General features: G+C 39.9%; 1 protein-coding gene across 1 annotated transcript in view; it reads right to left on the bottom strand.

Annotated features, from left to right (window-relative positions):
* alk (ALK receptor tyrosine kinase) overlaps positions 1-11,923 on the bottom strand; it is a 122,603-nt gene that overhangs the window by 16,293 nt on the left and 94,387 nt on the right. Inside the window, exons 15-20 of the mRNA XM_080871040.1 lie at positions 6,474-6,632; positions 5,275-5,388; positions 2,871-3,057; positions 2,076-2,166; positions 1,046-1,110; positions 827-956 (exon numbers count right to left, since the gene is read on the bottom strand). Of these exons, the coding sequence (XP_080727166.1) occupies positions 827-956; positions 1,046-1,110; positions 2,076-2,166; positions 2,871-3,057; positions 5,275-5,388; positions 6,474-6,632 (746 nt within the window). The remainder of the gene's footprint in view (positions 1-826; positions 957-1,045; positions 1,111-2,075; positions 2,167-2,870; positions 3,058-5,274; positions 5,389-6,473; positions 6,633-11,923) is intronic.

Here is an 11,923-nt window from a genome sequence, read left to right on the forward strand (position 1 = left end):
CTGGAAATGTGTTCACACTGACAAGTACTCAGTTGCTGTACTTTAATAACTGCCAAAAACAGTAAAATACTTGCACAAATCAATGAAATTTTGGCCAACAGTGTAAAGTGAGGCTACATCAGCAGAGCTAATGGCAATGCTGACGCTAGCTAGCTTACAACAAAAGATTTTCTTCTTTCAGACGCTGAAATTACAGCTGTTGTGACATTGTTTGTTGTATACAGGTGTTACGTTTTCACTCAGTGTAGAAGAAATGTGTATTAGATGAGCGGTACCAAGTGCAGCGTTCACTATTGGACGTTGCAGTCATCATGTATAGCTAGGTGTGTTCGACTTAGCTACCCTGTCAAACTTCAAGCAGTACACATAAGTGTTTAGTTTATATGGAGTCCAAAGTGAGACATGATAACGATGTTAGAGTTAAGTGGCTGCAGAGCCAGTTTGGAGATTAAAACAAGAGAATAAATGCTGGATTTCATCAGGTCAGCATGAATATAAGACCAAATCAATGCACTGCGTCATGTGATATTTAGGTGCTTAACGCATACAGTAGTACATTTGTGCATCTTACTCTCCTGAGACCCCAATTCCTCACAAAGGAGCTTCATTCTGCTCAATAAAATGTTTTAGACTTTGTTAACAATTATGAACTTTTTGTATTATCCTTTAAAATAAACCCACATCCACTATTAAAAAAATACTGTCTGTTCACAGATGATGTTTAGTTTTTACTGTTATCAGGCCCAATCAATCCCAAACTGGGGGCTGGGTCTCAGGAGAATAAAGTGATATGTTCACTTGAGTGCCAAGCAGCAGTGTGTCTCACCAGCCGGGGTCTGGTCTCCCTCAGGAACGTCTTGAGGTCCCCTCCAGCCATCAGCTCGAGCAGGATGAACCGAGGCATAGCCTGCAGACTTACTCCTATACAGCGCACAATGTTCTGGTGGTTGAACTTGCTGCAGCGACACAGCAGAGAAACACAGGTCAGATTTCTGCTGGTGCTGTACGACAGACTGAATTTTCTTAATGCTTAAATAGCTCCTACCTGATGATTAGAGCCTCCATGAGGAAGTCCAATTCATCCTGCTCAGAACAAACTTCCGGAAGAGTCTAGTTTAAATGGAAACCAAATCTCAGTGCAACAAATGGTAATAAGCAAGCTGTAATTGGCTTCAAATGAAATTGCAGTTATTTGTGTGGCACTTAAGGCTTCAAGCTTTACAGCTAAAAAAAAAAAAAAAAAAAAAACTTTTTGCAGACGGGCACAAAAACTGCTTTGGGCTCTAGAGCCACTTCCCTCCCATCACGACGCCTGGGGAGAACTCCTTTTTTAAAATAACAAACCTGTTTTATCTGTATAAAGGCTAAAGGTTGGAATTATTAGTGGCCTGGACATTGTGAGTGACAAGCGGGTTCTGATTAAGCCACTAGCAGTTTGCTAGGCTTCACCTCAGCTAATTGGAGTCATTGAACTGGACCTCTCGACTGCGTTTGTGCCGTTGGTGCCTTATGGAGCATTTTTAATGTAATTATCACACAAATAATATGTCTCACTGTGCGGTTAAGAGACCATCCAAGAAGAATGTGCTCCAGCTTTGGCAAGTGAAATTCTAATATTTCATTAGTCTGTTAGCGCTAATTAGCAGCAATCTGTGTATGAGTATGCAACCATCTATTAATGCATATTGCTTACCAGGCTCACTGTGTCAGCTGACAATTTAGCACGACACCCTCTCGTCCAAAAATACTTTGTTTTGGTCCAAAACAAACTATAATGCTACAAATTGTCGCTTTAGAATGGAGCTTTATAAACCAGCTGGTGGTGTCCCAATGGGTACATCCATCTTTTATAAAAAGTCTGTGGTAATAAGTGTTGCATACAGTATTTATGATATTTTGTATCTTGAGCTGAATGATGCTGAATGTGGGGCAGAGAAAATAACTGTTACAGTCGTTCTGTTACAAAGCTTTTAACGGAGTTTCAAAACAAGTCTTCAACTCTGTGATTGCCGGAGAAACGCCGCACAAACATCCATCACATGTAACCCCACTATTACTCTTGCGTCATGACTCACCTTGACTGCAACTTGCAGTGGACTTGGTTCACCTGGTATCCCCACTGCAAGACCTTCATAGACCTCACCAAAAGCACCGTGACCTAGACCCCTGCAAACAAACAAACACATAACTAGTTTTAGAGAGAACGATTTAAACAAGAACAGTGCTGACACCTCTAAACTAAAGACGCTTGAACAAGGCAGCAGAAAGACATCCTAAATAAACCTTTTGTCCAAACATCGATTACCCGAGGAGCTAAGCACGAGGTAAACGAGTGGGAGTCATGTAGTAAATCAAAAAGAGTGACTTCTTTCAAACACGGTGGTTGAGATGCTAGTCAGTATTCTAATTTAGTGGTCTGACAGCTTTTCAGCCCACAAAGAAAAATAACTCTTTAACCTGTTGCAGCAGTGAATTTTAAAATGAAAATATTTATAGTTTCCATTTTTTCCCCTTTTTTTAAAAAGTTGTTTCAGTTGACATGACTCTCGCATAACTAGATGAAATAGATGTGTCATGAAAGTAAAAAAAAAGAGAAAACTATTAATGATTTCAAATGTTTAAAAACCTCAAATGATGAACTGGCGAACTATAAACACAGAGACAAGATCATTCTGGAAAAAAATGATTTTTCAGAAGCGGTGAACACCGTGAGACGTCACACTACTAATGTTGTTTCCTCTCACGCCATTCTGCATTTTTGAGTCTAACATAAGTGGATTTCCACAACTATTTTGTAGGACTGACATCTTCAGTAATTGCACATCAGTCCATCCCTGCCCCACAGTAATGAGATTACTTGAATCTTTTACCTGGTGAGAGAAATGTTTCGCCTTGGCACTTCCTTCAGGTCGTTGACCGAGGCCGTTTTGCCAGCGAAGCAGTAGTTGGGGTTGTAGTCTGTCATGATGGTGGAGGCCCGCAGCTTACTGAGCTTGCAGTCTGGACTCTGCAGCTCCAGCTGAATGGACTGCAGCTCTGTGTGTTTACGCCGATACACTGGTGACATGAAAATAAAAGAGCAGTTTTGTTCCACTACTGAGATATCGACATAATAATAATATTAATAAAAAATAAATAAATAACAAAACATAAGTCCTTTTTGTAAAAAATTACTACTGGCAGCCAAAGCTCACAAAGCGGAAAGCTTTTCCAGTTATTACGTCTCCAAAGAACACAAAGCTGTACAGCACCAGTCACTTAGATAAAGCCCACTGTGTCCCTGAGCATCCATTCCTTTCCATCCGATCTGAGATTTGTCCAAAATATCACAAAGAGCATGTTTCAGATTTAAAGTTTTTCAACCACTGTACATGTGCACCTGTTAGATACATGAACACATGTAAAGTGCATAAACAACAATGGGCCCAAAGCGTAAGACCCAAAGAGCTCACATCTTTTCCCTCAATATTGCAAATGCATGCACCTCATTGAGAACAGCATGAAGTATGAAAACTCAGCTCTTTGTTTCTCTCTCACACACCCACACACAGCAAACTTCACACTTTTTAGTGCTAGAAGCCTCAACCTGGACTGTGAACATAGTAGCTTCAGGGACAATCATTTGTGTGTGTGCTTATGTGTGTGTAGGGGAGTTATTTATTTACCAAGTGCTGTCTAATGTACGAGTGCTGTCAGCTGCTGGCTAAGCAGCCATCCATCATTAGCGTGTTTCGTTCATCAGAGAGGTTGTCCCACACCTCGTCTGCCCCTGCCTCGTCCACTAATGTGCGTTCAAAAGTGTAGGTGGGAGTCTGAAAATATGCGTCAGCCTGCAAGTGATGGCTCAATGAGCGTATACTGCATGTCTGGCGGTAATAGTCTGAAAGCAGGCGTGCAGAGGGATATTTGTGATGGCTACGAGGCTCACCTCCCATTCTGGAAACAGCCTGCTAAGGGCCATTTAAGATGGGCCAGGGACCACTGGAGAAGTTTCATGCAGAGTGAAAATGTGTTTTTTTCAAAATGTATAACAAACAAGAAAAAAGGGTGATCATAAAAACATCTCAAATGAAAAAAGAAATCATGTCGGGTTTACATTTGGCTTTAAGCTTGTATCCGTGAACCTCTGAACCGTATCCACCATGTAGTGAGAACAAATTCATGGCGTACAACCCTGTGGCTTGCTGACTTGAGGTGCCAACCTCAGGCTTAGACACTATAGAGGGAGGAACAATATGGCTTATTATCAGTGCTCACCAAACCGTGCATCTCAAATAGTACTAGGGTGCATTAGTGCCTATGGAATTGGCAGCTTGCTCATCTGGAAAGGCACAACCAATGCTGAAGGTATCAATGAGAGGAAAACACAAGTCTGCTCCCATCCAGACTTGATCAGGGAAGACCTTAATATTTCAGCAAGACAATGCTAAACAGCACAGTGCATCTATTCCAACAGCATGGGTTTATAGCACAATTGCCCAGTTGCTGAACTGGCTTTCCTGCAGCCCCTGAAAACATTTGGATCATCATGAAATAAAAAAAAATGCAACAAAGACGAACAGGACTATTGCACAGCTAGAATTCTCTATCAAAAGAATGGGAGAACATTTCTCTCCCAAATGTCCAACAGCTGCTCTCCTTAGTTCCCACATGTTTATGGCCTGTTGTTAAAAGAAGAGGGGATGTTACCATGGTAAACATGTCCCTGTGGCAACTTTTTAAGACATGTTGCTGCCATTAACTTTGTATGTTCTACTGTAAATAAAATTTGGGTTTATTAGATTTGCAGTTTGTTTTTATGCACATTTTGCACAGAGTCCCAGTGTTTTCTGGAACCCCAACCCTCTCTCACAATCTCCTAATAAAATCTGTAATATTTAATAGAGTATGTTGCGTTGTGGTACGACTGCGTATAACTTGTTCAGTGATTGGGCAAGTAAAGTGTTAAAAATCACAGAGCAAAACACTTTATGTATAGCAGGAAGTACTGAATGAGTGAACAAAGGAATACACCTCCTGAAATTAGTCTCAAATTAATTATGTTGTGTCCTCCTCCACCTACAAACCCCAGCTGCAAAGCTGAGGAAGGGAGGAAAAAGTGCAATGAGAATAAAACGAGTGCAGACACTTGCTGATCCAGGCTTTTGCAGATCATGTCAATTTTCACTGTAAAAATTCTGTAAATTATCAAGCAGAATAATTTTGGCCGTTGCCGATACCAAATAATTCTTTCAAATTCATATTAGTTGCTGACAAAGATGTGTCAACACTTACTTATCATGACTCCGGACACAGCCAGCAGGAGGGCAGCAATGAGCGCCGAGGTGCCCACAGACAGACCCAGCGCCAGGTGCGAGAGAGATGGCTGCGGAGGCTGCTGGGACACTTCTGCAGGACAAGGGGAAACAACGGTGTCATACAGTTGTTATCTTCCCCCAGAGGAGTATTAACATTCACTTCACCACACTGATCCCAGACTTAATTAATGATGTGAAAGCGATGACACAACAGAGCTTAGGAGCGGCGACGGACGCTGCATGTCAATTCCTTTTTTCTGTGCGGAGGGGAGATCGTTTCGCTCGTCTAAGCCGAGGAACAAATCTGAACACCGAGAGACACCATATTGAGATTGTGACCTTTTTACGACCTAGCATCACAGAATTATCTACCGCTTGTCATTATAAAGAACAGATTTGCAAATCATCGGTTGAGGAGACAGTCTAGGTCATTAAGATATTATTGAGACGGTAAAAGCCCTGTTATTTTGCTTGAAATTATAAAGTGACACTCTGCCATATTAATTCATTTCAGATCTACATTCATAAACGTGTTATCTGCCTGAGATTACAAATCATAATTGAAGAGGCAATTCTGGGTCTGTAGGGGTTTGTCTACACCGGCTTGTTAGAGTTTAACCCAAGAAGAACGCAGTTTTCAGACATTTCTGAAAGCTGATTTTTAGTCGATGGGCCTAATGGGCAAAGCTAGCTCCATGAAGGCTCATTAAGCCCATTATGAAACACATTCACAATCCACAGTCTAGTGTCACCACATCAGTACTAAGGTGAAACCTTTTATCCTTGACATCCTGAAATAAAGAGCTTTTATCTGACTGCAGCGCCAACAGTGAAACGACAGGACAGGAATCCACACGACTATTACTGCTATGGTTACATTCATTTTCAGTGAGAGGTTAGCTTATCCTACGTATTGATAATTATTACGAATGATTGAAGCGCTATTAAAAAACATTTTCCCTGATAAAGATTCAATAAAGTACAGAGCCTTCCAGGCTTAATTACTTTTGTGGATTAATTCATTATCTGTTCTCCGAGTCGCAGCCTATTACAGGTACAATTACATTCAGCTCATTTGTGTGTTCAGATCATTTCATACGTTTGCATGGAACAGATAGAATTAGTCTGTGGTTCTTCATTACTTGGGCTCCACTACTGTTATCTCCTGTGTCATACCTGTGGCGTTGATGCAGGAAACTTCATCCGGTGCCAGGGTGAGGCCTTCATCACAAAAGCAGATTGTGGAATCTATGTCCATCTCGTGGCATTCATTGCTCTCACAGTGGCTGCAGTTCTGCACCGGGCTGATGATCACCTCGCCATCCCCCTCCATACCTGTAGGCATCCACGCACACACACAGACACAAAAACACGGCAGAGCAGAGGTTTCTAAAGCGAACAGGATTTGATTAGATGGCTGTAGGATGTTCTCTGGTTAAATGAGCCAAAGTTCAATAACGCTCCTGATGTAATTTACAGGAAATAGTCCTGATTAAAGGATCTATGAAAAAAAAAACAAAAAGAAAGAAAAACTTCCCAAGGTTTCACTCTCCACGCCATCGTGATCCAGCATATGGTATCCTCACTCACAGAAAGAAAGGAGACTGTGTAAGCGGTAAATAAAAACAGAAGACGGTGACCTGCAAATCAAATAACGCTTATATTAAAAGGTAAACATCAAATACTGAAAGAGAAATTTGATTGGGTTTGGAACATCATGGTGTAAATTTGAAAAACATTGGCCGAGGCGTCATATCTCATTCATGATTCCTTCAAGTTTCCCAATTTTTAGTTCTTTTTAATTAAACATATAGTTTAAACAGTTTCCAAATTGCTCTATTCTGTTTGTATTTACATCTTATAACATGAAACACGGTTGCATCTTTCTCCAGTTCTTCTGTTCACAAAGCCTTGGGGTCAAGGTCACTGAGATTCAAACTTGTATTAAATTTTTAGTAGATCAATACAATTTCAAAATCCTCAGTGACTTCCTTCTTGAGTTTCAGAAGATTTTCAGAAAACCTGACCTCTGACTTTGACCCCGAGTTCAATGTCGAACTTGAGAGCTTTAAGGATGAAAGTTTAAATTTATCTAAGCAGCTCAAAGACAGCCATCCACTTTGACTGTCAATGAAACAGCTTGTTGCGGAAATGCTCCAAACACACACACACTCCCCCGCAAAGACTAACATTACTTCGTTAAGGCTAACCCAGCGAGAGCTCATTATGTTAACTTGGTGCTCGTTGGTGGGCGGCTGTTGCTACGGAAATACATTTGTTTGATTGATTGAGTTGTTGTCTCTAATTTGGTAGCCAGAAATTTATATATATTTAAAAAGGTTTTCTGCAGAAAAATGATCATATTCATATTACTCTTATCTACGTGCATTTACTATCTGGCCAGTTCAAACTGCTGTAGAGCAGTTTATAGAGGCAGGTGGGTTGCTTTTGTTGCGTGGGGAACTGGGAGCTTGCAGATTTCCATTACAGCCCAGCCTTGCCTAAAATAGATGAATTCAGTGATTGTGAATGGAGGTTTGAATAATCAGAAAAAAAGATCTTCTGGCTAGAAGAAAAATCCGCAACCTCTCTGCCCTCCATAGCCCGAAAGCTTATAGCCACAAAGACCTTTAAAAGAGATTTTTTACAACGTTATTTATTTTATTTCAGATTTGGGGAAACCAGTTCTCTTGATTGTGAACTACAGCAAGCAGGGACAAGGCGGTGCAGCACAGATTAGTTATTGGTTGTGAAATTCTGTACTGTTTAGCAAGCAAAGCAAATGCATTCATCTGTAGAATCTATTTTCTCTCATCATTCTGTTATCAGCTTTATACGTACAAATACATAAATCTAACCCAAAAACACAGAGACGGCTCTGAGGAGGAATACAAATGTGTCGAGAACAGCTGCTGACTACATACTAATATCAAGGCGTGTTGTGGCTCTTTAGACACAGGCGTGCTCAGTGCTCCTTCATGTTCGTGAAGTGAAGATGGTGATGATTATTGTTACAAACATTTCTAAGACATCCTGTTGGCACACCTGACTTAGATTCTAATAATATAATATTCTAATAAAAATACCTTTATGTGCTGTGCTGCAGTTGTTTCACTATCAACGCTAGACAAGAATCCTGATAAAGAGGAGTGATTTTTCTCCTCAAAAGCTTCTTGAATAATGATTTGCTTAGTCTCTTACCATACTCATGAAAAACTGGGCACTCTCTTACACACCGGTGCATCGACAGAGACTCATTTATATACTCCTGGCTTCTAATAACATTCACGCTCTCCTCGGTGCCTCCCTGCATCTAGTGGCCAGCTGTGCAACCCTATCTGTATTACAAAGGATTTGAAGCAGTATGCCGTATTCGGTGGATTAGGAATCCGTATTGCAAACTGTTGCCTCTGTCAATATTACCAAAATCATTTTTGATCCTTTTTAGGCCTGTCAGTGCACACAGCAGGGCGATCCTGCATTACCCACTGTTTTTGTTTGAGCTCAAGAATCTCCCAGTGCAGCTCAAAGGAAATTGATGCCGTAGAGATTTGTGATTACGACTTACAGCAATGCCCTTAAACCTGACCTTTACTCGGATGATATTCTTTTTAGTTATCACATTACAGATATTACAATAAGCCATTTGTGTATTTTGATAACAATTCATGCCTTTTGGGGGATTACCCAGCTGCAATTGTTGGAAAGCATTTAAGTAACAAAGTGTTGCAGGTTACCTTTGTGGTGGCCATCTTGTTTTCCCAGTAAAGAGGAAGCCTGCCTCAATTGCAGCTCTTTTATAGGCCAGTGTGTATTAAGAAGGTGTGTCTTTAGAGTATTTAAAGGGAGCAGGAAATGGATTGGGAGCCATTTTGAGAAGTTGCTGTCTGCATGTGCATGATGTTGGCAAGAGATAATAAAACAATTACTTTAATTAAGAGAGTGAAGTCTGATGTTTCCCTCACCGCCCCTCACTGTGTAACAGCAATTTACATCACTTTCTCTCTGTGAATCCATACAACACTTCTGCTGCAGTGGTTTCAGGAAGTGAACAGTTTAAAACTCATATGGATGGCTATAAATGCCTGTTTAATTGCATTACCTGTCACATAGGGTAACATCTCATTTGTTATAATACTGCCAAAGTGCAGCTATAGCTATCTGGTACATCCTGAAAAATGTGGCAAGTAGACACTGAAGGACAAAATATGAAACAAAATGTGAAGATGCAGACAAAATGATGAGGATTAGAGGATTCTTCCAGCAACCTTTCTTGGACACTCAGTTGTAGCTTAGATGTATGTGTGTGTGTGTGTGTGTGTGTGTGTGTGTGTGTGTGTGTGTGTGTGTATGTATATATATATATATATATATATATATATATATATATATATATATATATATATATATATATATATATATATATATATATATATATATATATAAATATATATAAATATATATAAATAAAAAGTGTCAGAACACTTTAGCTAAACTTAAAGAAATCCAAAGTAGCATTTTGATATTTGACTTTTAGAGCCACAATGTTTGCTGTACAAACATGAAAGAAGTATAAATGTGTAGAGGTGAATTGCATAATAGTCTAGTGCAGCTGTCCCCAACCCCCGGGCCAAGGAGCGGTACAGGGCCACAAGTCGTTTGGTACCGGGACGCGAGAGTTGAAGCTCGGGTGTGAAATTTATGGTTTTCAGGGTTTTTATCGTTAACTCGGTTTCCCTGGGTCTTTTCCCGTGTTGTAGTTGTGTGTCTTATTTTGAAAGAAATATTTATGCGTTACCATAGCGACCAGAGAGTATTAAGGAGCAGAGAGGAGGATGTTACTCTCAACGTTGTAGGCGCATTTCAGGGGGACGCTGCTAAGAAAGTTACACAGTTACACAGTGAATTTGTGTTTATTATTATATTTACAAAATACCACAGTTTTTGTCGTGGTCGTATCATTTTGTTTTGTTGTATTTATCCTCCACATTTTAAAGGCCGGTCTGTGAAAATATTGTCTGCCATTAAACCGGTCCGTGGAGCAAAAAAGGCTGGGGACCGCTGGTCTAGTGCAAACTGGATATATAAAAGCCTATCAGCTGAGCCATAAGGGTTGATTCTGAGAGCAACTGATGTGCGCTGGATTACGTCTCTAATGGTGCATTACAATTTGGAATTTTGCTGAAATTTCCTTCTGTACTTACAAAGCCAGAGTTAGAAATACAGAAGACTGAAAACGACAGATTTTTGGTTTTAAAACTGATGTTTTCTGTGCAGTTTAATGAAACAAAATTTAGCTTTTTTTATTAAGGAAATTAATTTCCTTGATTTCCTTGAAAGGTTTTGACAAATTGAGACGCACCATTGTCACAAGTGACATTTCTGCAAAAGAAATAGATGAATCTGAGTCAAAACCTTTTTTTTTTTTTTCTAAATGGGAAACGCACCCTTGTTAACACTTGGTTTTAAAATGTGCCAGAATCTTGAATCTCCATTGAGACACAAAGTGATGCTGTCACTCAGACTTCACACTAAGGTGGTTTCCGGCACTTTGGACTGCATATCTTTTGTGGTGCAAAAGCAATCATGTATTGTTCCTCTTCAGGAAAACATGTCATTAATGCAGTACACGGTGTTTCTATTTACCTTTTTCCCCCCTTTTAGCAAAGACTTTTCCGCAGATGCCTCAGCTGCCCAACAAACACATAAATGGCGTATATCTCTATAAAACTGAGCAAAGATAAAGTCTTGGGTGATGTATACACATGTATAGATGTTTATTAGGGGTGCCACGATACACAAAATTCACGGTTCGGTTTGATACTTTGGTGTCATATTTTTTCATACATTTCATTCATATTTTTTCGATACAAAAAAAATGTTCATGCCTTTTTAATTTGTCATTTATTAAAATTATAAATATATATTTTAACTCAAAAGTACAGTTTTTAAATTTAATGTTGCTGAAACAACAAAGTAATAAAAAAAAAAAATCTATCTGATCCAGAAATCACTCATGTTTGGAAAAGAGTTTATATTACAGAGAAATGGCTCTTTCCAAAATAAAAGCTATATTATACGCTTCTTCTGGGCTATATTCTCAGCAGCATATTAAACATATCAGGTCCCCATGAGGAGAATCATGTGCTAACGGCTGGCTAAATAACTCGGGTACAGTTTGTAGCATGCGTGCTTGTTGTTTTTGTCTGCTTACACTTGTCTTTGCACTAGAATGATATCTGAGTAAATGTGCAGTCATATTCGTTGTGTTCCCACTATTGCTGTCAGCGTTAATCTCGTTGAAATGACGTTAACGCCACAACACGGCAAATCTCCGTTAACGAGCTACCACAGATCGCCCCATGCGTGTTAACGAGCTAACTGCGCTAACACACTAGTTCCCACCAATGTAATTGAGCATTGCATGGCACATCCGACATACTGTTTTACTTTTGTCCATGACGCGCTTACCTTCAGGGTCATACTCACATGAAAACCAAAATAGTTCCAAACGCCACATCTGAATTAGGGTGGGGGAGGTTCAATTTGCCATGTTGCAAGAAGAGCTTAACTTCTGTCTAGCTAGCTTGCCCTGGCTCAGTGAATCTGCGTTCGACTACTCCGCC

Source organism: Rhamphochromis sp. 'chilingali', assembly GCF_963969265.1.
Source record: "Rhamphochromis sp. 'chilingali' genome assembly, chromosome: 21".
Classification (NCBI taxonomy): Eukaryota; Metazoa; Chordata; class Actinopteri; order Cichliformes; family Cichlidae; genus Rhamphochromis; species Rhamphochromis sp. 'chilingali'.